Below are 24,603 nucleotides of genomic sequence, written 5' to 3' on the forward strand. Positions count from 1 at the left end.
GGGGAACATCAATGATTTGTCTGATTTATAAAGTGGGGATATCAAAGGATCCTTTAAATGGGCAGGGATGGGTTGGGAAATAAGATAAATTATGAAGAAGATGTCTAGTGGTATAAGACTCACAAGGGAAAAAATAAAAACAACCCCCTGTGACTGACTCCATTGGTTAAGAATATGTTAGGGGGCTGGGGTATATATAGCTCAATGGTAGAGCCTGTGCTTAGCATGCAGGAGGCCCTGGGTTCAATCCCCAACCCCAACCACCCCTCAACCCTAAAAAAACAAATTCATCAGAGGCTGTGAAGAGCGTTGCTGGGTTTGGCCCTCAGCAGCCACCGTCGGCAAACCAGGGCTTCAGGTCTCCTAGCAACAAGTTGTGTGGAGGCAGAGGGGCGTTCACCAAGGCGAGTGCTCAGAAGGGACATCCTGGACTGTACCAGAGACCTGGGGATCCAGCTTTTCACTCACGCTTAACCCTGTATGTAGCATGGTCCTGGCAGGGCGGGGTCTTTTAGGGCAGTTGTCTGGGACCACTCCCCTGCTGCTGGAATGGTGAGCTGTGTAGCCGACCAGTGCCCCTCCCCAGCCGTAGCCTCCGGGTGTCTGCTCTAGTATCATGTTTTTGGATCATCCATTGACCTCCGATCTGAGAGCCCTTGGTTCTCCCTTGATGAAAGAGTGTAGAAAAACCCAAGGCTTGACTTGGGAACACTAGAAATTCGTACTGTTCAGACTGCTTATAGAAAAACACAGCAGTTTCTCCCATTATAAATTAGTAAGATCTATCACCTAAGACTACTATTTTTAATTACATTGTACTTGGGATGGGGGGGAAATGTATGTCATTGCAGTTGATATCTGTCAAGAAACTTCTAAATTATACCCAGAAAAACCAAAATGGAGATATCAATGCCCCCACCTCAGATATATGTCGAGAAAACTCTGGCTATTATCAAACCAGATATTGTTGACAAAGAGGAGGAGATTCAAGATATTATTCTCAGATCTGGATTCACGATTGTTCAGGTAACTTCTGGGCAAAATCATGCTTTTTAAAAAAACCTTTGCTCCCCCCACCTCCTTAAACGTTTATGTAAATGCGACCACCCATTTACAGCCTTAGTGTTAAGCATTAAATTTAGGTTTATTTTTCTAAATATAAAAATGATAAGGCTGGGGATATGGCTCAGTTGGTAGAGTGCCTGCCTCAAAAGCACAACGCTCTGGGTTCAATCCCCAGCACCGCAAAAAAAAAAAAAAAAAAAAAAAAAAAAAAAAAAAAGATATGTGATAGTTAAGTTTTTGTCACAGTTCAAATGAAAATAAAACGAGAAGTAAAATTGATTTTTCCTTCACCTGCCCTCTCCACCCCACATCCCAGTCTCCAGAGAGAGACAACCACTTAACACTTTCTGTTCTTCCAGGAATTATCTATGTGTTAACGAACTTTTTTAAAATTTTAATTGTAGTTAGACACAGTATCTTTAATTAATTAATTAATTAATTTAATGTACTGCTGAGGATCAAATCCAGTGTCTCACACATGCTAGATAAGTGCTCTATCACTGAGCTACAACCCCAGCCCCATATTTTTCCCACTTAAGATAGAGCTGTTCCATCCTGTGTCCCTTAGATAGCATTCTAGATTACACTTGAATCTCTCTCATCCTTTCTAATTTAATTGTAATATTTGCCAGCACAGTTTATTTACTTGATCCTCTATTGAATTTTTAAGTTGTTGGTGGTTTTTTCAGTTATTATAAATATTTAATATTTTAAGCCTTATATTTGTCTTGCAATTTATAAATATTCTAGAGGTTTAAAACAAATATAGGGACTGGGTAACTCAGTAGTAGAGGGCTTGCCTCGCATGTGTGAGGCACTGGGTCCCATCAACAACTAGAAAATGTAAAAATTATCAAATAGACTTGGATGTTTTTAACTTGCCCTTTTTTTTTACTATCCTTATTTGAATTTCTAGTATTTTATTCTTTTACATGTAAATGGTACCATATTGCCTACTTAGTCAATGTTTTAAGAATAAAAAACTTAAATTGTCTGGTGAGACATGTGATTTCAGTTGAGCTTTCATGGATAGGTGGGGGCCGAGCTTGGTACAACAAAGTGTAGGGACATATTTAATACAATTAAAAGATTGTTGTCACAGTGGCATATACCTGTAATCCCAGTGACTTGGGAGGCTGAAGCAGAATGACTACCAATTCAAGGCCAGTCTTGACAGACTGTGTCAAGTTAAAAATAGAAAGGGCTCAGTGGTAGAGAGCTCCTAAATCCAGTTCCCAATAGTGTACACACAAAAACCCTAAAAATGTGTGTGTGTGTGTGTGTGTGTGAATTATTTGGTCTGGTTAGCAATAAGTTTCAGACCAAAGGCAACCAAGGTGTGTTTTCTTTCTTTTTCTTCTCAATACTGGGGATTGAATCCAGGGCACTCTTCTATTGAGCTATATCTCCAATCTTTTTATTTTGTTTTTTTTTGCTTATTTATTTATTTTTGAGAAAAAGGAAAATGTTTTATTGCTTTGCTAGCAAAGGAGAAATACAGGGGACTCCTGTCCCAGAGCCTGTGATTCTGTCATCATGGGGAACAGGGGGGTTTTAGAGAGGTGATTCAGAGAAAATGAGACTAGGGAGGAGAGATCAGGAGATGAGGGAAAAGAAGATCAGGGAGGAGAACAACCCTTTAATTTTTCTTATTTTGAGGTTCTTAATAAGTTGCAGAGGCTGGCCTTGAATTTGATTTTCCTGCTTCAGCTTTCCCTGTAGCTGGAATTACAGGCATGCCATCTTACCCAACATGACATGGTATATTGTATGTTGCTGCTACTGCAGCTGCTGTTTTTTTTTTTTTTTTTTTTTTTCTTTAATTGTGGCAAAATATACATAACAAAATTTACCACTTAACCTTTCTTTTTTCCTGCACCATATCCCCAGATTCTCTTCAGGTTTTTTTCTTCGGATACTGGGTTTTGCTAAATTGCCTCAAATTTGTGATCCTCCTGCCTCAGCCTCCATTGGGATTACAGGCATGAGCTGCCATGCCAAGTTCATTTTAACCATTTTTAAGGGTACAATTTTTTTTTTTTTTTGGTCCTGGTAATCGAACCCAGGGGCACTTGGCCAGTAAATCCCAGTCTTTCTTTTTATTTTGAGACAGTGTCTCTTTAAATTGTGGAAGGTTTTGCTGAATTGCTGAAGCTGATCTCAAACTTGCAATCTTCCTGAATCATTGGGGCTACAGGCATGAGCCAGCACACCTGGCAAGGGTACACTTGAGTGGTATTAAATACATTCACATAGTTGGGTAACTATCACCATCATCCATCTCTGGAACTTTTATATCTCAAACTGAAACTGTATTCATTAAAAAATAACTCCCTGTTTCCCTTTCCCCCATCCCTTGGTAACCACTAATCTAGTGTCTATCTGTGGGAATTTGACTATTCCAGCTACTTCATGTGAGTGAAATCATATAATATTTGTCCTTTTGTACTTTTATGCTTATAAAAATAGGCTTTCTTGGAGTTGGGAGTCCACTGAATTTGAGGGTTTCATGTTCTATTTGGGAAATCTTTCTGAAAAATGATATATCTTCTTTTCAGTAGGTGGCAGTCTTTCCTTTGTTACAAATTAAGGGTTCTGTTCTGGGTGTAATTGACATCACAGGTTCTCTGTGTAAATCTAATTTCAAAAAATTTTATCTGATCTAATTGCTGGGATTATAGGCATTATGAGTTACCACACCCAAGACTGGTGATTTTTTTTTAAGCACTCAAAAGAACTGCTTTTAGGGAATAAATGGTATTTTCAAATTGGGGGAATGATTGACCCAACTACCATGATTTTAAAAATTTAAATGTTCATTCTTATAACTTCTCATATATGGGGGTAAAAAACATTTAGTTGTCCAAAATGTTTCATATTATTTCAAATGGAGAAATGAAACACCAACTAATTTTTCTTAAGGTTACAGTGAATCAACAGATATGTCAGAACCAGAATAAAGAATAAATAACATTCAAGTGAAAACTTCCTTGCCGCATCATTATTCTGCATGATATTTCTAAGGATCATGAGACCAGTTCCCCAAGTAATATAGGAAAATCTGACAAAGAATGGGAAAATAACACATATATAATGAAAGATGAATTTGAAATAGTCTAAAGTCCAATTTTGTTTCTTTAATATGTATGAAGTACACATTAATAACATCTTGATAATTAGAGTATTACTTTAGGAAGGATATGTGATGATGGCTCACACCTATAAGCTCAGTGACTCAGGAGGAGGATCACAAGTTTAAGGCCAACCTTGGCAACTTATTGAGGCCCTGTCTAAAAATAAAAATTAAAAAGGGCTGTGTTTGTAGCTCAGTGGTTCAATCCCCAATATTATCTAATTAATTAATTCCCAGATAAGTAATCAGTATAAATAAAAAAATTAAAAGGACTGGGAATGTAGCTCTGTGGTAGAGTATCCCTGAGTTAATCCCAAGTATCAAAAAAAAAAAAGGTTGGAGGAGGAGAGAAGGGTGCCTTGGTGTATGCCTATAATCTCAGCAAGTTGGGAGGATGAGGCAAGAGGATTACAAATTCAAGTTCAGTCTGTTTCCAAATAAAATTAAAATAAAATAAAAAGAAATGGGGGTATAGCTCAGTGGTAGAATGTTAAGTTCAATCCCCAGCACTACTAAAAAAATAAAGAAAATGTGATGAATTTGTCGTTGGCAAACCATATGCTAAGGAAGGCTGCCAAACTGGAATATTTTTTCTTAAGTAGATTAAATAATACCTCTTATTATCTTATTTCAGCATACATTTAATTATGTTCTTTTTTCATAATACAAAGATAAACCAAGTTTATAATCAGATTGGTACTAATGTCAAATTATTAATGACTTAATAAGATACTATTGAACTGTCACTTTAAATGCTTTTGTTGACTTTGATTTTCTTATAGAGAAGAAAACTACATCTCAGCCCTGAACACTGTAGTAACTTTTATGTGGAACAGTATGGGAAAATGTTTTTCCCAAATTTAACAGCTTACATGAGTTCTGGACCACTTGTTGCCATGATATTAGCTAGACATAATGCCATCACTTACTGGAAAGAACTTTTGGGACCAAGTAATACTTTAGTAGCTAAGGAGACACACCCAGACAGGTAAATTTCCTAGGATGGGGGAATTGAATCCATCTGTAAAAATTTTAAAAAAAGAAAATCTGACTTAATTGTAATGGGGTTTCCTTTCATTTAGAAGTTTTCCTCAATCCACTTGTCTTTGGTGAGTCTGTGGGGAGATTGGTTTTATATTTTAACTATTTCAGTGTCTATCTTAATACCAAATACTACAAAAGGCCTCAGAGAATGTCTGATTAATGCTTGATTAGCCTTATCCTTTTCTTATCCTTGAATTAAACTGTCACCGAAGTAGGATTTTTCATGGGAAAATTGGGATGATATTTTAAAAGAATATTTTCGTATTATCACTAATGTCTGAAAACAAGAGGACACTGACTTCTTGAACTCCATAAACCCACACCCACATCCCCAGTGTTGGGGATTGAACCCAGGTCCTCACCCCAGGTCCTTACACATGCCAGACAAGCATCTACCACTGAACCACATCCTTACCCTGAGTTCTGGCACTTTGAGTATGCATTGCTTTTTCACTTCTCACAAAACAACACCTCTTTTTCATGTAGAGAACTCCTGTTTTCCTGGTATATCCTTCCTGAGATTTAAATGTATTGGAACCTTATCTAGATAGATATAAGCTTAAGTTCAAAATATATCGAAGCCTACATATGTTAGAAGTGACAATGCTTCTGTAAAATTTCTAAGTAGAATGCATTCATATGAAATAAGGAAAAGGTGTAGATTGGATGGGCATCAACTCTAATTTACTTTTAGTCTAAGGGCAATTTATGGCACAGATGACCTAAGGAATGCACTTCATGGAAGTAATGACTTTACCGCAGCAGAAAGAGAAATTCGTTTCATGTTTCCTAAAGGTGAGTTACACATGACAATTTGTCAACTATATCTCCTTATTTGCTTTTTTTTTTTAATTTTGAAAATATGGCTAGGAAGGAAGATAACAAGACTTTCCTCCAATATATTTTGTCATATTTTCAAGTTGTAGTTACTCAAAAACTTGAAGCCACAAATAGAAAACTAAACATTTCCCTCAGAACTAAACTGTGCCCTTTAGAGAATCTTTTGAAAGTCTAATTTTTTTTTCTTTCTTTCTCTTGGACTATACATATTTAGGTTTGCTTTTCTCCTTATCTGTAATGCTTCAATAAAGTGTTTTACATGAGAGAGGGACAGGGTAGAGAAGGAGGGAGAGAATAGGAACTCTCTTGGAAATTACAATTAATTTACCATTTTCTCTAACAGTTAACTGTTTGCCTAATAAAGTCTCATGCAGTTATGAAATTAACAATTCTAGGCCCTTTTTTTGTTTCCATTCTATTGTGGACATTATAAACTTCTTAGAAGAGGACATAGTAAGGAATAGTACTGATATTTTGGGATGGTTTTCAATCATATTTTTAACAAAATAATAATATGGTGAACACATAAGACCAGTAGCTTCACTTTTTCATCTTTAGTAACTTTTTCATCACAGGTAACACATTGGCCTCGGGGTATATCTCAGTGTATCTGGGGGAAAGCACTTGTCAGAGAATGTACCATGTCCTGAGTTTAATCCCCAGTATTTCAGAGAGGAAAAAGAAAACAAAACCAAAAGAAAAAAAAAAAAAAAAATGGACCTACTGTGACTTATAAAAACTCTCTCTTATATGTATGGCAGGATGGTCCTGGGGATTGAACCAGAGGCACTTTACCATTGAACTACTTCCTCAGGCCTTTTTATTTTGAGACAGGGTCTCAATATGTTGCCAAAGCTGGCTTTAAACTTAAAATGCTCTGTCAGTTTCCTGAATATAAATATATTCTTTATAAATTCTATTTATTGTAATTCTTGTCACTTATAGTGTTCAAATAATACTGAAAAGACTAAAAATTTCTGAAGTCTGACACAATTTATTTAAAAATTTTAGAAGAGCAGAAATATTAATAAAATTACATAGATGGAAATATTTTATATGTATATTCAGTACTCTATAAGAGCAAGAACTATGTATTATTTACTATTGTTTCTGTAACACTGTGTGAAGTACCTGTCATTTGTTGAATGAGTTATCTCCTAGTTTTACATTTTCATTCACATTTTTCATAATATTGTCCATTATAAAATATTTTGTGTTTTATATAAAACAATATTTATTTTACAAAAAGCTGGGCATGGTGGTTCACACCTGTAATTCAAACAACTCAGGAGGCTGAGGCAGGAGGATTGCAAATTCAAAGCTAGCCTCAGCAACTAAGCAAGGCCCTAAGCAACTTAGCGAGACCCTGTCTCAAAATAAAAAATAAAAATAAAAAAAAAGGGCTGGGGATGTGACTCAGTGGTTAAGTACCCCTGGTCTATCCCTGATACCAATAAATAAATAAATAAATAAATAATTGAAAAATAAGTAAAAAGGGATGGGGATGTAGCTCAGTGATAAAGTGCCCCTGGGTTTACACGCCCATACCAAAACAAACAAACAAACTCCAAAGATTTATGATAGGAGGAATTAGTTCTGGTGTTCCATAGCACAGTAAGGTGAGTTATAGTCTATGACAATTTATGATATATTTCAAAACAACTAAAAAAGAAGAATCTGAAGTTTCCTAATACAAAGAAATGATAAATATCTAAGGAGATGGAAATGCTGATTACTTTTGATTATAACACTGTATACATGTATGGAATTGTTACTGTATCCCATAAATATGTAAAAATATTCTATGTCAAATTTTAAAAATGCAGAAGCATTTATATAAAATTCTAGGAAACTATAGTAAGAGAAAGCTAATCAGTAAGCCGGGTATGGTGTCACATACCTGTTGTTCAAACCATTGAAAGGTTGAGACTGAAGCATAGCTTGAACTCAGGAATTTGAGGTCAGCTTGGGCAATAGAGTGAGACCCTGTCTCAAAATGAATGAATGAATGAACCAGGCATGGTGGCCCATGCCCGTAATCTCAGCACCTCAGGAGGCTGAGGCAAGAGGATTACAAGTTCAAGGTCAACCTTGGCAATTTAGGGAGACCCTGTCTCAAAATAAGAAATAAAAAGGACTGAAAATGTAGCTTATTGATAGAGCACCCTGGTTTAAGTCCCCAGTAAAACACACACACACACACACACACACACACACACACACACACACACACACCCCAGAGAGAAAATGTTATTTATAAAAGAAAAAGTTTTATATATATATATTTTAAAGCTAATCAGTAGTTGACTAGGGTACAGGATAGGAAACAGATTAAGTGCAAAGGAGTAGTTGTGGGGGTTGGTGGCTTTTGCTGTGTATCTTGATTGTGTTATGGTTTTCTCAGTATACATAATAACCAAAATTCATCAAACACCTTAAAATGTGAATTGTATTGTGTGTAAATAATGCTTTAATGAAAGGAAAAAAGTAATAAAGAAAACATTATGAATATTTCTCATGGCATTAAAAGTTCTTTAAGGCATTCCCCTCCCACCTTAGTATTAAGGATTTAACACTGAGCTACATCTCCAGCCTATTATTATTATGATTATTATTATGGTTATTATTATTTTGGTACCAGGAATTGAATCCAAGGGTGCTTAACCACTGAACCACATCCCCAGCCCTTTTAATTTTTTTCTTTTGACACAGGGTCTCGCTAAGTTCAGCCCATTATTTTTTATTTTTTGCAGTACGGGGCATTGAACCCAGGGGTGCTCTATCATTGAGTTACATCCCCAGCCCTATTTATTTTTAAAACAGGCTCTTCCCAAATTGCCTAGGCTGGCCTCGAACTTGTGATATTCCTCCCTCAGACTCATGAATAGCTAGGATTACAAGTGTTTGCCACTGCATCAGGTTTCAGGTATCCTTTTTAATGACTTTATTATATTTAATCACTTATGTTTGTTTTAATAAGAATATATTTGTATTTGCAGTGATTGTTGAGCCCATTCCAATTGGACAAGCTGCTAAGGACTATTTAAATTTATATGTCACACCAACTCTGCTTGAAGGACTCACAGAGCTTTGTAAACACAAACCAACAGATCCTTTTGTAAGAACTCTTTTTACATTAAAGAGTATTGTCTGTAGTTGTTATGTTTAAAGTATTGTATTTTTTGAAATAGTGAAGTATTGAGAACCTTTTTAAAATGAGCATTCTATAACCTATTTTATGTACATTTTAGATACTTAGCATAACTATTGATTACTTATTTACTTGTTGAATTTTGTTCAACATTTTTATTCTTATGGTGTCTACTTTTTCAATTTTTAAAAATATTTATCTATTTGTAGTAATTGGATTTGAACCCAGGAACACTCTACCAATGAGTCACTCCACCACTGAATCATATCCCCAGATCTTTTTATTTTTTTTTATTAGATAGGGTCTCAAAAAATTGCAAAGGCTGGCTTTGAACTTGTGATCCCAGTCACCAAGATTACAGTTATGTGCCATGGTGCCTGGCATCATAATATCTATTTTTTAAAAAATAGAGCAACTTGGAGCTCAGGAGGTTGAGACAGGAGGATTGCAAGTTCAGAGCAGCCTCAGCAATGGTGAGGCACTAAGCAACTCAGTGAGACCCTGTCTCTAGATAAAATACAAAATAGGACTGGGGATGTGACTCAGTGGTTGAATGCCCCTGAGTTCCATCCCTGATACCCCCCCCCCCAAAAAAAAAAAACAGAGCAACTTATATTTATTCATATTCCCAAATGCTTCTACATCTCTCAGTAAGATGTAAGAATAGTTTGGTAGAAGGAATTAGGTAATTATCTTGGTTATCCAGGGTCAACTATCATCCATTGTCTTTTTTACAGGTACTCTTGGTCATCAGGGAAGGTTATTTTATTTAATGCAGTATAGGGATAGAACCCAAGGATGCCCTACCACTGAGATACAAAACCCTAGCACTATACCTCCCCTATCTTTTGAAACAGAATCTTGATAAGTTGCTGAGGCTGGCCTCAAACTTGAGATCCTTCTGCCTCAGCCTCCCAAGTAGCTGAGATGGCAGGCATGCACCACTGTCCCAGGAAGGAAGATTACTTTAATGCCAGCTTCTCTTTTCTTTTTTTTTTTTTTTTTTTTTGCAGTACCGTGACTTGAACTCAGGGCTCTTATACCTGCTAGACAAGTACTTTACCACTGAGCTACAACCCCAGGCCTATTTTATTTTGAGACAGAGTTTTAATACATTGCTCAGACAGGCCTTGAATTTTCCATCCTCTTACCTCAACCTCTTGAGGATCTTAGATTACAAGCAAGTACCACCTTGCTAGGCAGAAAAGATTTAATCTCTCCTACCAATTTTCTGCTTTCACCAAAAAATAAAATATTCAGGTTGTGAAAGTAATATATGTTTATTTAATAAGAAGACTGGGACTACCAGGCGTAGAGGTGCACACTTGTAATCCCAGTGGTTTGGAAGCCTGAGGCAGGAGGATTGCAAGTTCAAAGCCAGCCTCAACAAATTAGCAAGGCCCTGTATTAAAAGAAAAATTAAAGTGGGCTGGGGATGTGGCTCGGTGATTAGTGCCCCTGGGTTCAGTTCCTGTTACTAAAAAAAAAATTTTTTAAATAAATAAAAAAGGGCTGGGGTGCTCGCTTTGGCAGCACATATACTAAAATTGGAACGATACAGAGAAGATTAGCATGGCCCCTGCGCAAGGATGACACGCAAATTCGTGAAGCGTTCCGTATTTTTAAGTGGATGATGACACATAAGGGGGAGGGTGGGAGGAGTTAGTGTTAGTGTTAGGGTTAGGGTTAGGGTTAGGTTTAGGGAGGGGGGCACGAATGGAGGAAGAAAGGACTGTTTAGAGGGAAAAGAAGGGTGGGAGGGGTGGGGGGGAAGGGAAAAATAATAGAATGAATCAAACAACATTACCATATGTAAATTTATGATTATACAAATGGTATGCCTTTAACCCATGTACAGACAGACAAACAACATGTATCCCATTTGTTTACAATAAAAAAAAAAAAAAGGGCTGGGGATATAGCTCAGTGGTAGAGATCCCCAATACTGCGGTGGGGGGTGGGGATTTAAACTTTTTGTTCTTTATTTTATTTTTTAAAATTCTGGGACTCAAACCTAGCACCTTGTGTATGCTAGGCCATCATGCTACCAACTGAACTACATCCCCAAGCCCTCTTCTAGAATTTTTGTTTTGTTTTTCAGGGTATGAAACCCAGGGCGTCACACATACTAGACAAGGGCTTTACCACAGCTACATACCTCCCCAGCCCTAAAATTTTTGTTTGATTTTATTCTGAGTTGTACTTATTTTTGCATGTAACACAAAATGAAGATGCATATTGACTATTTTCCTGACCAGTGTCCTTGTACATTGATTTATAAAGTTTGACTTAACACATAATAAATTCTTTATCTTGGAATTTACTCTGTTGCATTGACCGGTTTTTTGTTGTTGTTTGTTTTTTTGGGTACCAGGTATTGAACCCAGGGGCACTCAACCACTGAACCACATGCCCATTCCTATTTTTTATTTAGAGACAGGTTCTCACTGAGTTCTTTGTGTCTCACAGTTGCTGAGGTTGGCTTTGAACTCTTGATTCTCCTGCCTCAGTCTCCCCAGTCACTGGGATTATAGGTGTGTGCTACCATGCCTGGCTTGATCAATAGTTTTAATAAGTCCCCCCTCCCTTGCCAAAAATAACATTTAACACTATTTTCACTACTTTGGTATATACCTGATCTTTTGTTTATTTTGTACTGTGGTGTAATATATATAATTTACATACACATAAAATTTGCCATTTTAACTTTTTTAAGTGAACAAATTCAGTGGCATTAATTATATTCATAATATTGTACAACATTTACCACTACCTATTTCCAAAATGTTTTCATTATTCCAAACAGAAACTCCATAACCATCCAGCAATTACTCTCCATTCTCTCCTTTTCTCAACTCCTGGTATCCCTATTTTTGTTTTTTTTCTGTCTCTATCAATTTGTTGTATATATTTCATAGAAGTGGAATCATGCAATATATTTTTTTGTGTGTAACTTATTTCACTGATCACAATTTTTTTTATTCTATTTTATTTTGTTTTGCAATACTGATGATTGCAGTACTGGAGTTACATCCCTGGTCCATTTTATTTTTTATTTTGAGACAGGATCTGGCTAGGTTGCCTGGCTGATCTCAAACTTGCAATTCTCCCATCTCAGACTACTGAGTAGCTGGAATTACAGATGTGCACCCCCCGTACATGGTTCTCATTTGATTTTTATTTGCATTTTCCTACTGACTAATGATGTTGAACAACTTTTCATGAACTTATTGGCCATTTGTATACCTTCTTCTCTCTCTCTCTTTTTTTTTTTTTTTTTTTGCAGTGCTGGGGAGCGAACCCAGGTCCTTGTGCTTGCAAGGCAAACACTCTACCAACTGAGCTATCTTCCCAGCCCTTGTATACCTTCTTTGAAGAAATGTCTATTCAAATTTGAGTTCTTTGCCTGTTTTTAATTGGATTATTATTTTGATTGAATTAAAGGTTTTTAATATTTCTAGATATTAAATATTTATGATATATGATTTGCAAATATCATCTCCCAATCTGTAGGTTGTCTTTTCCCTTTCTTTTTTTTTAATTTTTAAAATTTTTTAGGGGCTGGGGAGATAGCTCAGCTGGTAGAGTGTTTGCCTTGAAAGCACAAGGCCCTGAGTTCGATCCCCAGTACCGCAAAAAAAAAAAAATAAAATTTAGATGTTGATAGACCTTTATTTTATTCACTTATTTATATGTGGTGCTGAGAATTGAACCCAGTGCCTCACACATGCTAGGCAAGCACTCTATCACTGAGCCACAACTTCAGCCCCCTTTCTTAAGAATATCCTTTGATGTACAAAAGATTTTCAATTTTGATAAAATCCAATTTTTTCTTTTGCAATTTGGGCTTTGGCTGTTATATCTAAGAATCCAGCTAAATTCAAGGTTGTGAAATTTTACCCATTTATTTTTAAGGATTTTAGTAGTTTTTAGTTCTTATAATTAGGCCAGTCATTGATCCATTTGGAGTTAACTTTTATGTATATTATGAGGTAAGGGTCCAATATCATTTTTCTGCATGTGGAAACGTAGTTGTCCAAGTACCATTTGTTAAAAGAGATTATTCTTTCTCCGTGAGTGGACTTCGTACTGTTGTCAAAAGTAAATTGGCCACAGATGTATGGGTTTATTTCTGGAAATAGTTATATGAAGTGATTAGTTAAAATCATCTCTTACGTCAGGCACAGAGATGCATGCCTATAATCCCAGCAGCTCAGGAGGCTGAGGTAGGAGGATCACAAGTTCAAAGCCAGCCTCAGTAAGTTATCGAGGCCCTGTGCAACTTTGTGAGATCCTGTCTCAAAATAAAGATTTTAAAAAAGGGTTGGGGATGTGGCTCAGTGGTTAAGTGCCACTGGGTTCAATCCCTGGTACAAAAGAAAAATCATCTCTCATGTATAGCCTATGTAAGGCTCTAGGTTTGAACCCCATCATTGAAAAAAAAATTATAGCAAATAATTAATAAATTATATCTTTTTAACCTTTTTAACTGGACTTTCTGAACAGTGCATTGATTATGTTTTTGGACATGGGAATGTGCTTGGAAAATTTTATAACTAAACTCCATGTCTGTCTTTGTTGTTTTGTTTGTTTGTTGTTTTTTAGTTATTTAGGTACTGGGGATTAAACTCAGTGGTGCTTTACCACTGAGATACACCCCTAACCCGTTTTTTATTTTGAACAAGGGCCTCACTTAGTTGCTTAGGACCTCACTAATTTGCCGATTCTAGCCTCAAATTTGTAATCTTCCTGCCTGTAATCCCAAATCCTGGGATCACAGGCATGGACCACTGTACTAGCTCTTTTTTTTAAAGAGATAGCATCTTACTATTTTGCTTTGTTTCCTTTTCTTTTTAAATGGTACTGATCATACTCAAAGAATGCACATGGTAAGCATGATTTCTCTACCACTACCACTGAGCTATGAAACTTTCTGTTCACGTTTGTGAATTCTTTTTTTTTTTTTTATAGTGTTATGCTGTCTATAAACAATTTTACTTCTTCCTTTCCAATTTTGATATATACTTTACAATTTTATATGATGTAAATCATAGTATTTGGATTTTTAATGGTCATTTTCTTATTCTTAAAGTGATATTGAAAACTGTAATTGATATAGTATGTATTAAAAGGAAATATTTAAATGTTTAACTTAAGTTTTGTTTTTTTTTTCCTTTTCTTCCATAGATTTGGCTAGCTGATTGGTTGCTGCAGAATAACCCCAACAAACCTAAACTTGATTATCATCATATAATTGCAGAAGAGCCTCAAAAGTCCTCCAAAGAGTAAATCATGAACTATCTTATTACAAAAGTTTGTGCTTTTGCTTTTTTAAAGAAACCTTATTCCTTGCTTATCTCATGTGTAAGACCCTGAGTTCAATCCCTAGCACCACAATTTTTTAAAAAAAGGAAATAAATAAAGAAGTTAAAAAAAAAACAACTTATTTCTAAGGGTTTATTTCATTAAAATAAGCATGGTGGCACACACCTGTAATCCCAGTGACTTGGGAGGCTAAGGTAGGAGAATTGCAAGTTCAAGGCCAGCCTCAGCAATTTAGTGAGCTCCCTATCTCAAAATAAAATTCATAAAGGGTTGGGGATATATCTCTGATAGCCTAGCATGAGTGAGGCCCAAGGCAGGGGAGGGGAAGAAAAAGAAAATGGAAATAGGAAAAACTATTCTAGATTAAAAGATACTAAAGCAATATCTTAACCAAGGTGGGCACTGTGGTACATGCCCATAATCTCTGCAACTCAGGAGGCTGACAGGAGGACTGCCAGTTTGAAACTAGCTTCAGCAACTTAGGGAGACCTTGTCTAAAAATAAAAAAGGACTGTGGATGTGATTCAATGGTAGAAGGCCTCTGGGTTCAATCCCCAGTTATAAAAAGGAAAAAAAAGAAAAAGAAAAAGGGGAGAAAGGAAAAACTGTTCTAGTTTAAAAGATACTGAAAAGGTAATGAAATGTAATAAGTGAATCTTGACAGGATTATGATTTTTTAAAAAAAAATCTATATGGACTGGGGGTAAAGCTCAGTGATAGAATGCAGCACAACCTAAAACCACAAAATAAAAAACAAAATTAAAACCTATAAACAACGGAGGACAAATAAAGAGATTTAGATATAGGCTAAATAGTAGATAATGTTAGGAAATAATTGCACATTTTTAGGGTGAAAATATGGCCTTAAAAGGAGAATGTTATTATTTTTAGGTAAAGAATTCTGAAATATTTAGGAATAAATGCCAGGCACGGTGATGTACAATTCAAGAAGCTGAGGCAAGAAGATGGCAAAGATTAGCAAGATTTTTTCTCAAAATAAAAAATAAAAAGAGGAGCTGGGGTTGTAATTCAATGGTAGAGTGCTTACCTAGCATGTGTGAAGCACTGGGTTCAATCCCCAGCACCACATAAAAATAAATAAATTAGTTAATTAAATAGAGGTATTGTATCTATCTACAACTAAAAAGTAAATAAAATAAAGAGTTGGGGATTAGCTCAGTGGTAGAGTATTTGCCTAACATGCACAAGACCCTGTGTTTGATCATTTGCTCTGAGAAGGAAAAAAAAAGTATATGTGTGTACCATAATATTTAGAAGGATATCCAGGTAAGTGTTATTATTTATAAAGTACTATACCCACATTTGTTGTCATTAAGTACTGCTGCATTAATGCATTTTCCTCATACTGAATGAGAGTGTGGTATTTGTAAGGGAATTTCCACGGAACCACGCCGGACATGGGAAATCACATAAGGGAGTTTATTAAGCAAACAAAGTGTCTCCCTGCAGGGTAAGAGAGAAAATGAGAGGAAAAGAGAAAGGAAAGGGAAAGGGCGCGTGCTAGAGAGAGTGTGAAAGCCAGGAGGATAGAAAAAATTGAGGAGGACAGACAGAAGAATGGGAAAAGATGGTGGGGAAGCTATAGTAAACAGTTGAATTCTGCTGGGCTAACAGGGGACCAATATCAGAGAAGGATACTAGCAAGCTGACTGATGAACCAATAGCTAGCTAGGATGTTCACAGATTGACAAGTGGTTGGGAGGCAGGGAAAATGGCTGCACCTGATGGGTGGAGGAGCAGCTTTATACATTACAGTATTCTTATTAATCTTAATACATCACTTCATTTAGTTTCTCCAGGATTCAAATTAAAGAGAGCCAAAAAAACAAGCAAGCAAGCATGCAGCTTTTTTGTAACTTAGAACTAAATGAAAATTTACATTTTTCTCTACTTCTTTAGAAGTTTAGATCTAAGGTGACATCTAGAGGCTCCTCCTTTCCAGGCCTCTTACCAGTCTTCGTATACTTGGCCAAGAAATATGTATAATACATGTCTAACTGAGCATTCCTACCTCATTTTCTAGTTGGGGAGATTTTGAAGAATGAGATAATGCTTGCATTAGAAGAGAGCTCAGGATGATAGCTTGTCTGTCTTGAGTTAAGGATGTCATAGACCAGCATGATTTGAAAGTGTCTCAGATGCTTGAGACATACTTCCTAGCTCAGAAATACCATCACTACACTTAGGCAGTTAACTATAAGAACTATTTAAATTAAGCTTTGATTTTAGGTTTAGAAATGCCCCATTTCTTCTCAGTTTGCCACTTCTATAACTTCAGTTGTTTCTCTTGGGTTCTTTATTATTTAGTCTCCTCTCTGACAGTATTTCCTATTGTGAATTTGTAACTTTCATTTAAGATCCATAATTACTTTTCAAAAGTTAATTAAGTTAGAAACTTCCAGGCTATGAGCACCTTTAACAGAGGAATTTACTACTAAAGGTAGAATTCAGTGACTTCTGGCAACAATTTCAGATAGAGACTATAAATGAGATAGCTTTATCCTACCTTACCAAAGGATATGACTAAAAAAAAAAAAAAAAAAAAAAAAAAAAAAATCTTTGTGGAGCAGTCATGCATTAACTTTCCTATTAATTTAATTAAACTGTTTAATCCACTGGAAGAAGGAAATGATTAAATAAAAGAATGTTTCTTCCTTTTCTGCTTCTGACTCAAGAAAGTTCTCTTCCCCTGTCCAAGTCAAAGGTTGATGCTGCTGCTGTGATTGATGCCTTTTGTTCCCAGACCAAATTGTTTTTTATAGCCCACCCCCTGCCAGCACTTTCCAAGTGCCACTGCCATCAGCTCCAGAGGGAGTCTCTTCCTCATGCTTCCTGGGCAGCAGCTGCACTGTGATGTCAGGGAGCACAGAATGGGAGGAGAAAGCAACTTGCAGACAAATGGGCAGCTAATTGGACCAACAACCCCACCACTAGGACCATAAGAAATTCCATTTCTTCCCACCCCCTTGCCACATCTGCATTTCTTGGCTGAGGTGGGGGAAATATTTCTTGAAAAGTTATGCCTTCATATAGTTTATCAGAGCAAGCTCAAAGATCCCAATCTCCTTTTCTCTCTCTCTCAAACAAGTTGTGCTCATTCAACCAGTAGTTGTCAATGGGGTACAAACCTTAAATATATTAAAAGGACAATGAGGGAATATTACAAACATCTTTATGTCTATAAATTGGACAAATTAGATGAAATAGAGGAAACCCCTGAAAAACTATCAACAACATGTCAACCTAAACCACAATTTCTGGGTCTTCTTTGAATTTTCAAGGTAAAGAATAAGCATCTCGATCTTGGGGTAGGATGGTTAATAAATCTTAGCTTAATCAGGATTGTAAAACTCTGATCCTTCTGGGTGGCCTTTATGTTGGAACCAGAATGACAACTTCTCTGGGCTTCATCTAGTCTTTCTAGCTGTTGCCAATGTGAGAATAAGCCAAGAAGTCTTTACCATGTATATGTGGTTAGTGCCTTCTTGCACCATAAAATGGTTAGACAAGGACTAATATAATGCAATCAGTCTACAATGAGGTTGAAACTTTGGAAACAAGCACATCCTTTTCAGCAGTGCTTTCTTTTATATGGTGTCATGTAGTAAATGAACTGTGAAGAAATTAGTCATGCCAATCTCCTAACCATCCAATGGATACAACTAACAGATCAAACAAAAATTTTTAGATTTTTTTTTCAGCTTTTATTTCAAAGCTTAATTTAAATAAAATACTGTTATAAGAGGACTGATTTAAGTTGGCTTGTTTGTACCTTTTAGAGATATAATTTTAAAACATAAATGGCAAACTATTATTAATTTCTTCATGTGTCTCTGGAATGATTTGATAAAATGTAATATGTGAAACCACTGTGATCTTTGTAGTGAGAAACATAATATACATTTTAAATTAAGTAAAAATGTAAAATTATTAGGGTATTATTCCACTGGTGATATCACACTATTATCCCTCTCTCTGTCACTAAAATGGAAGTTCCCACCCTGCAAACAATATTGTATATAAGAAACCTGACTCTTTGCCTAGCTTGCTACAGGTTCTGTGTGTCCCACATGCCCTCCTCTTGGGGCCCTTCAATAGTTAAGACCTGGCCCTCAACTCTCCTAAGCCATCTAAGCTAGCCTTTTTGCTGGATTCCATACCCTTGCATTTTCTTATAATATTTTTATTCCTCTCTTTATAGCTTTGTTCTTTTTTTTTTTTTTTAATCTCTTCATCTTTTTTCCTGCCTTCATCTTAATCATTTCTCTTCACCTTTATCAGTGGGTTTGGAATACACCTGACCTCCACATAGCTGGTGTACACATTTTTATATGAAGCATGAGCTGGGGATGTGGCTCAGTAGTACAGTACTTGCCTAGCATGTATGAGGCTCTGGGTTTGATCCCTAGCACTAAAGAAAAAAAGAAAAAGAAGTTATGAAGCATGTCACCTTTAATCCCAGTGACCCAGTAGGATCCAGAGGCCAGCCTGGGAAATTTAGCCAATAAAAAATGGGTGGGGATGTTCATCAGTGATAGAGTGCCCCTGGGTTCAATCCCCAATATTGAGAAAAATAGTAATAATAATAACTTTTTAAAGATTTGTGTGCATATATAAAAGTGTGTGTACACATATATATTACTTGATTATAATTATTGATATAGAATTACTTATTGATTATGTAGTGGAATCATAAGGTAAAAAATTTTTGTTAGTCTGACATTCAGGGCTCCCCCAGACAGGCCAGTGCTTATTTTTCTAAACTTATTTCCCCAGAACCTGCCTTTATGGATTTTGCTTTAGCTAGAATGATCTATTCGCTCATCTTGCTCATTCCTGTAAGCAAAAGCTATCATCTTCCTTTGTTCCCACACCCCCACACCAAACACACGAAGGCCCTCCTATTTTTTTCTGCTAAAACAATTCTTAGCCTAAGAGTTAATTTGCTATAATTTTGCCTTAATACATGCTTGTCTCTTGTTTGTGAACTACTCATCCTTAAATTTTAACTTGTCTGGCAGTTAATAATATACTCCCTTGATATAAGATACTGGATGGTACATTATAAGATGGATTAGCATTTGGCCTTTGGAGGCAGCAAAATAGTTTTTATCATAAACCTGTGTCTACCTAGCTGTGTGATGTGGAAAATTGTTTGACCTCAATGTCTCAGTTTCCTCACCCATATAAATGGGTTGTTGAGAGGGGCTGAACATAATAATTATATATATATATATATATATATATATAGTTAACAGTGCTTGCTGACAGAGTAAGTAATCAATGTTAGTTATTGTATTGTACCTCTAATAATTTTCTTTCTCCTTTTCTCTTTTTTTTTTTTTTACACCAGGGACTGAACCCAGGGTCACAACCACTGAGTCACATATCCAGCCCTTTGTATTTTTTATTTTGAGACAGGGTCTCGCTAAATTCCTTAGGACCTCACTAAATTGCTGAGGCTGACTGAACTTGTGATCCTTCTGCCTCAGCCTCCCAAATTGCTGGGATTACAGGTGTTTGCTACAGCACCCAACTTCTTTTTGTCTTTTAAAAATTATTTACCTCTAGTATTTTTATTTAACTTCTTAATATGAATTAGGTTCCCATCTTTAAAGGAAGGATTACTAGCTATTACTACCTATTACATGCCAATCACTGTGTTAAGCATGTTCATTTATGTTATGTAATTCTCACAATAACCCAGAGGTCGAAATGATTTGATCTAGAGGCCTTATCTAGGAATTAGTGGAACCAGGATTTTGAACTTTCCTTACTTATAGGGGCCTTGCCAACAAACATAATTTAGGTGAGGAAAGATATTTTTCCTCCCTATAGAATTCAAATATATTTGGTTCTAAAGTCTTTATACTACTTCATGGTGCTTTATCCTGGACATGAGATACTTCTTATTTTTCTCACCAAGTTAACTAAATGTCGAATACAAACCAAGTTCACTCATGTAATGGATTTATTATGTACAACAAATAGTGGAGTGGAACCTGGAGTTTTATTCAGTTTGCGTGACTGGTTTTCATGGCCGATGATCACAGATTCCCCCCACAACCCCCAGCCCCACAGGGGCGCTTACTCACTGAGCCACATCCCCAGCTTTTTTTTTTTTTTTTTTTTTTTTGAGACAGGTTCTCACTAAGTTGCTTAGGCCTTGCTAAGTTGCTGAGGCTGGCTTTGAACTTGTGATCCTCTGCCTTAGCATCCTGAGTTGCTAGGATTACAGGCAAACATGTGTCACCCACTGCACCTGGCTTTTTCCTTTTCTTTCTTTCTTTCTTTTTTTTTTTTTTTTTTTTGTGGTTTTGGGGATTGAGCCCAGGGTCTCACACATTCTAGGCAAGTACTCTAAAGCACTCTACTACTGAGCTGTATCCCCAACCCTTTTCATTTTTTATTTTGAGACAGTCTTACTGGACAATTAATCCTCCAACTTGTGATCTCCTCCTGCCTCAGCCTCCCAAGTTGCTGGAATTACACATGTGCATCACCAAACTCAGCTTTTAACAATTTTTTCATCCTCAGTGTTTTTTTAAACTGTGTTGATTTGTGTAGGTATTCCTAACCAGGAGGCCAAGATTTGAAATTTTGTATTACTGTCTTTTGTTTTTGTTTGTTTGTCCACTCCCTACCCCCCACTCCCACCCCATTTGTGCTCCTGCAAATACTGGACAGGTTTAAAGGAATCAGGTTGAGTAGAATTTTATGACAATGGGGAAATGCATCCATATCCTCAGCCCAGCCCTGTCCTCCAAACTGTGGAGATTAGAGTCAACCCCAGGACACTGGTGAGAGTGGGAGGGTACTCTTGTGAAGCTCCCTGCCAAGTTGGCCTGGGATTAACCCATCATTTCCCAACCAGAGCTATCCCAGCTGCCTTGCTTTCTAGGGGCCTCTCATGTTAATCTATGGAATTGACTGAGTTTGACCATGACTGGCTTTGTTTTGCAAAACAAAATTGGTAAGGCAGGCCTCATGCTGACTGACTGAATGGTGTCATCAACTCAATTCAAGGGGTGCCACAAAAGCAAGGAAATGAAACTTCAATTTCCTCCTCATGTTAAATGATAGCTTATCATACTGATTATGACCCTTATGCAGCTCAGGGCAAACCATTTTATTGCTTTCATTGTGAACAGCAATAAATGACTCTCTTCTTCCACTTTTTCCTCTAATGCCCACCCCCACCCCACAACTGATTGATTAAGGCTCATTAGAAAGGCCTGTTCTCTGTTGTCAACAGAGAACCAAAAGCCTTCTTTTTGTCCCCACCAAACTGTCCTGATTTTATCTTAAACTTAGGAAGTACAGGTTTGTTAAAAAAAAAAAAGCAGAGGAGGAAAGCCATTCTGGTTTCAGAACATCCTTGTAATGTTCAGTTCCCCTCACCACTTGGATGAACTTTGCTTCAATTCTGGGCCAGGCCAACAGACATTGGTTGCTTTCATTCCTGAGTTCCTGAGTACACTGCCCTTGTATACATAGCTATTAGAATGCTTAGCACACTGCAATGTGTGCTTTCCTTCTTGGTTGGGGGGAACTATGTCCCTTCATCTTTTTGGAACTTGGAGGCACCAGCATAGTCCCCAACCCCTAGAAAGCATCTAGTGAATGAATAAATGGATAGGGAGGCAGTGTACCCCCCAGGTTAGCACTCTATTCTTTCATCTGCCAGCAAGTCTGTGCCTATCTACTTCCAGAATCAAAAAGAGGTTCAGTTGCTCAGCTTCCTCATTAGATAGATGTGGACATCAATGGGGTTCCTAGAGTTTGGACCTGTGCCCTCTTCCCTTCACTTCCTACTCTTCTATGGCTTCAGAAACTATTTCAATGGACTGGATAACAAGGAAGGGGAGAAGGAATACATGTGGCAAGGAGTAGTATAGAAGGGAGAATAGGCTGACCTTTTCCTTTTGCTGGGACTTAGGTGGTAATGATGTGTTTAAGAATCATGTTCTCATTCCTTCCTCCTCCCCTTAACTCACATACCATATCTCACCTCTCCTTCTTCATTCACCTCTCTTAGTTGCTGTCCAACAGTTTGGTCCTGAAGGTACTATGAAACCACCCAAAACACAGGTTCTAAGGGTTACCTGAACTTGGAATCAGGAGGCATGAGGTATGGCCTCAACTTGACCTTTAACTAGCCAAGTAACCTTGGACAAATTGCTTTCCTTCTCTAGTTCTGAGTTCTTTGACATGTATACTCACACCACCATTGGGCAAAATTGGTTTTATGTTGGGTAAGCACTAATCACCCACTACTGGCAAAGTGTTTTGGAGGTTACAGAAATCCCAAGAGGGGTAACACAGTCTTATATTCAAGGAAGGGACTTGTCAGCCTTACTGTTGAGACATAAAAAATACATAATCATAGAGTGAAATATAGAGTCTGTTGAATAAATGGAAGTCAATTTCAAGAAGCAGATAGACTTTAAGGGTGTGTTTGGAGTTAGAGAAGCAGTAGATGAAGGCATTCCAGGGAAGGAAGTGGCCACCACTGGGATACAGAAGTCAGCTAGAAATGGTATATGCAAAGGAACTGTCATAACTTGGTCTATCTGGAGTTGAAGAAGAAAGTAATCAAATTGGGAAAGTTCATTAAGAGAAGATAGCTGGGTCCAGCAGTGCAGGCCTGTAATCCCAGGGAGGCAGAGGAAGGAGGATCCCAAGTTCAAAACCAATCTCAGCAATTTAGCCAGGCCCTAAGCAACTTAGTGAGGTCCTGTCCCAAAATAAAAAATAAAAAAGGGTTGGGAATGTAGATCAGTGGCAAAGTGCCCCTGGGTTTATTCCCCAGTACCAAAAAAAGAAAAGAAAAAAAAGAAGAATGTGATTCCAGTCCCTTGCCACGCCACCCCCCCCCAAAAAAGAGTAGACCAAATGAATCTTTAGAAAATATCTTAGTCTGTTTTTTGTTACTGTAACAGAATACCTGAGACTGAGCAATTTACAAAAGAAGTTATTTAGCTCAGGGTTCTGGAGGCTGTAAATCAAAGATTTGGCACTACATCTGGCAAGGACCTCATACTGTGTCATAACATGGCAAAAATGCAGAAGGTTAAATACACATATAGGGAAGACAAAACATGAGGTGGAGTAGGAATATAGCTCAGTGGCAGAGTGCTTGCTTAGTATGCACAAAACCCTAGATTTGATCCCTCGTATTGAAAATAAATAAATAAATAAAAGCAAGCCCAGGTAGCTTTGATGGATGCTGAGAAAGTGTCTAGTAGTAAAGTTACTGAAAATAGTTCACCTTGAGTAAAAAAGTGGGAAAAATCATTAGGGTAAAATATTAACTGATAAGTTATGATTAATGTTGAAAATGTGAGGATGTAACAACATCTTTTCATGAACACAGCAAGGAGCCACCACTGGAATAACAAGGACCAGCTGAAGCTGAATACACCAGATACGAGACAGGTTTTGAGGGTAAACCTGGAGTAAAGCAAAGAAAGCAGAAGTTTGGGGGTACTTGGGAGTTGGGGCATATCCTGGTTCCAAATGTGGGGAAAATGCCCTAGACCAGGCCAAAACCTATCTGATAAAGGAGAGCTAGACCACACTCAGTCAGGTTAAGCAGATGCTCAGAGGTAAGGGAGACACAAGAGGAATGTTCTAATTGAAGATCTCAGGTACCCAGTTGTGAATCATTGGATTGAGTGCCCTGATCAGCATGTTCTTCTCCTGGTACTACTACAGGCCTCCAGCACAGGAAGACCTTGATAATTGAGGTCTGCTGGATCAATCCCAGCTAAGGGAGCTGGGAATCAAGGCTATTTGGGTGGAATGGAAGGGGTTAGAAATGGACTTTAGCTATGAAGAAGTACAAGGGGGGCAATTAAAGCTCTAGGTGTGGTGGTACGCACCTGTGATCCCAGCAGCTCAGGAGGTTGAGGCAGGAGGATTGCAAGTTCAAAGCCATGCTCAGCAATTTAGCAAGGCCCTAAGCAACTGAGACCCTGTCTCAAAAAAATAAAAAGGACTGGGGATGTGGCTCAGTGGTAGC

General features: G+C 37.2%; 1 protein-coding gene across 4 annotated transcripts; it reads left to right on the forward strand.

Moving 5' to 3' along the window:
• The first annotated feature begins 300 nt into the window (after positions 1–300).
• On the forward strand, positions 301–14,660 carry NME5 (NME/NM23 family member 5). 4 transcript variants are annotated; one of them, XM_079144944.1, is made up of 6 exons: positions 301–478; positions 852–1,026; positions 4,981–5,186; positions 5,937–6,037; positions 9,082–9,200; positions 14,421–14,660. In XM_079144944.1, the coding sequence occupies exons 2-6, from the start codon at positions 898–900 to the stop codon at positions 14,520–14,522; spliced, it is 657 nt and encodes a 218-aa protein (XP_079001070.1). In that variant the 5' UTR covers positions 301–478; positions 852–897; the 3' UTR covers positions 14,523–14,660. The 4 variants fall into 4 exon arrangements, with proteins under 4 accessions (XP_079001070.1, XP_079001073.1, XP_079001072.1 ...); XM_079144947.1 differs by having other exon boundaries at positions 410–478; positions 888–1,026; XM_079144946.1 differs by having other exon boundaries at positions 415–552.
• Positions 14,661–24,603: the final 9,943 nt, after the last annotated feature.

The sequence above is a fragment of the Sciurus vulgaris genome (genome assembly GCF_902686455.1).
Source record: "Sciurus vulgaris genome assembly, chromosome: 6".
Lineage (NCBI taxonomy): Eukaryota > Metazoa > Chordata > Mammalia > Rodentia > Sciuridae > Sciurus > Sciurus vulgaris.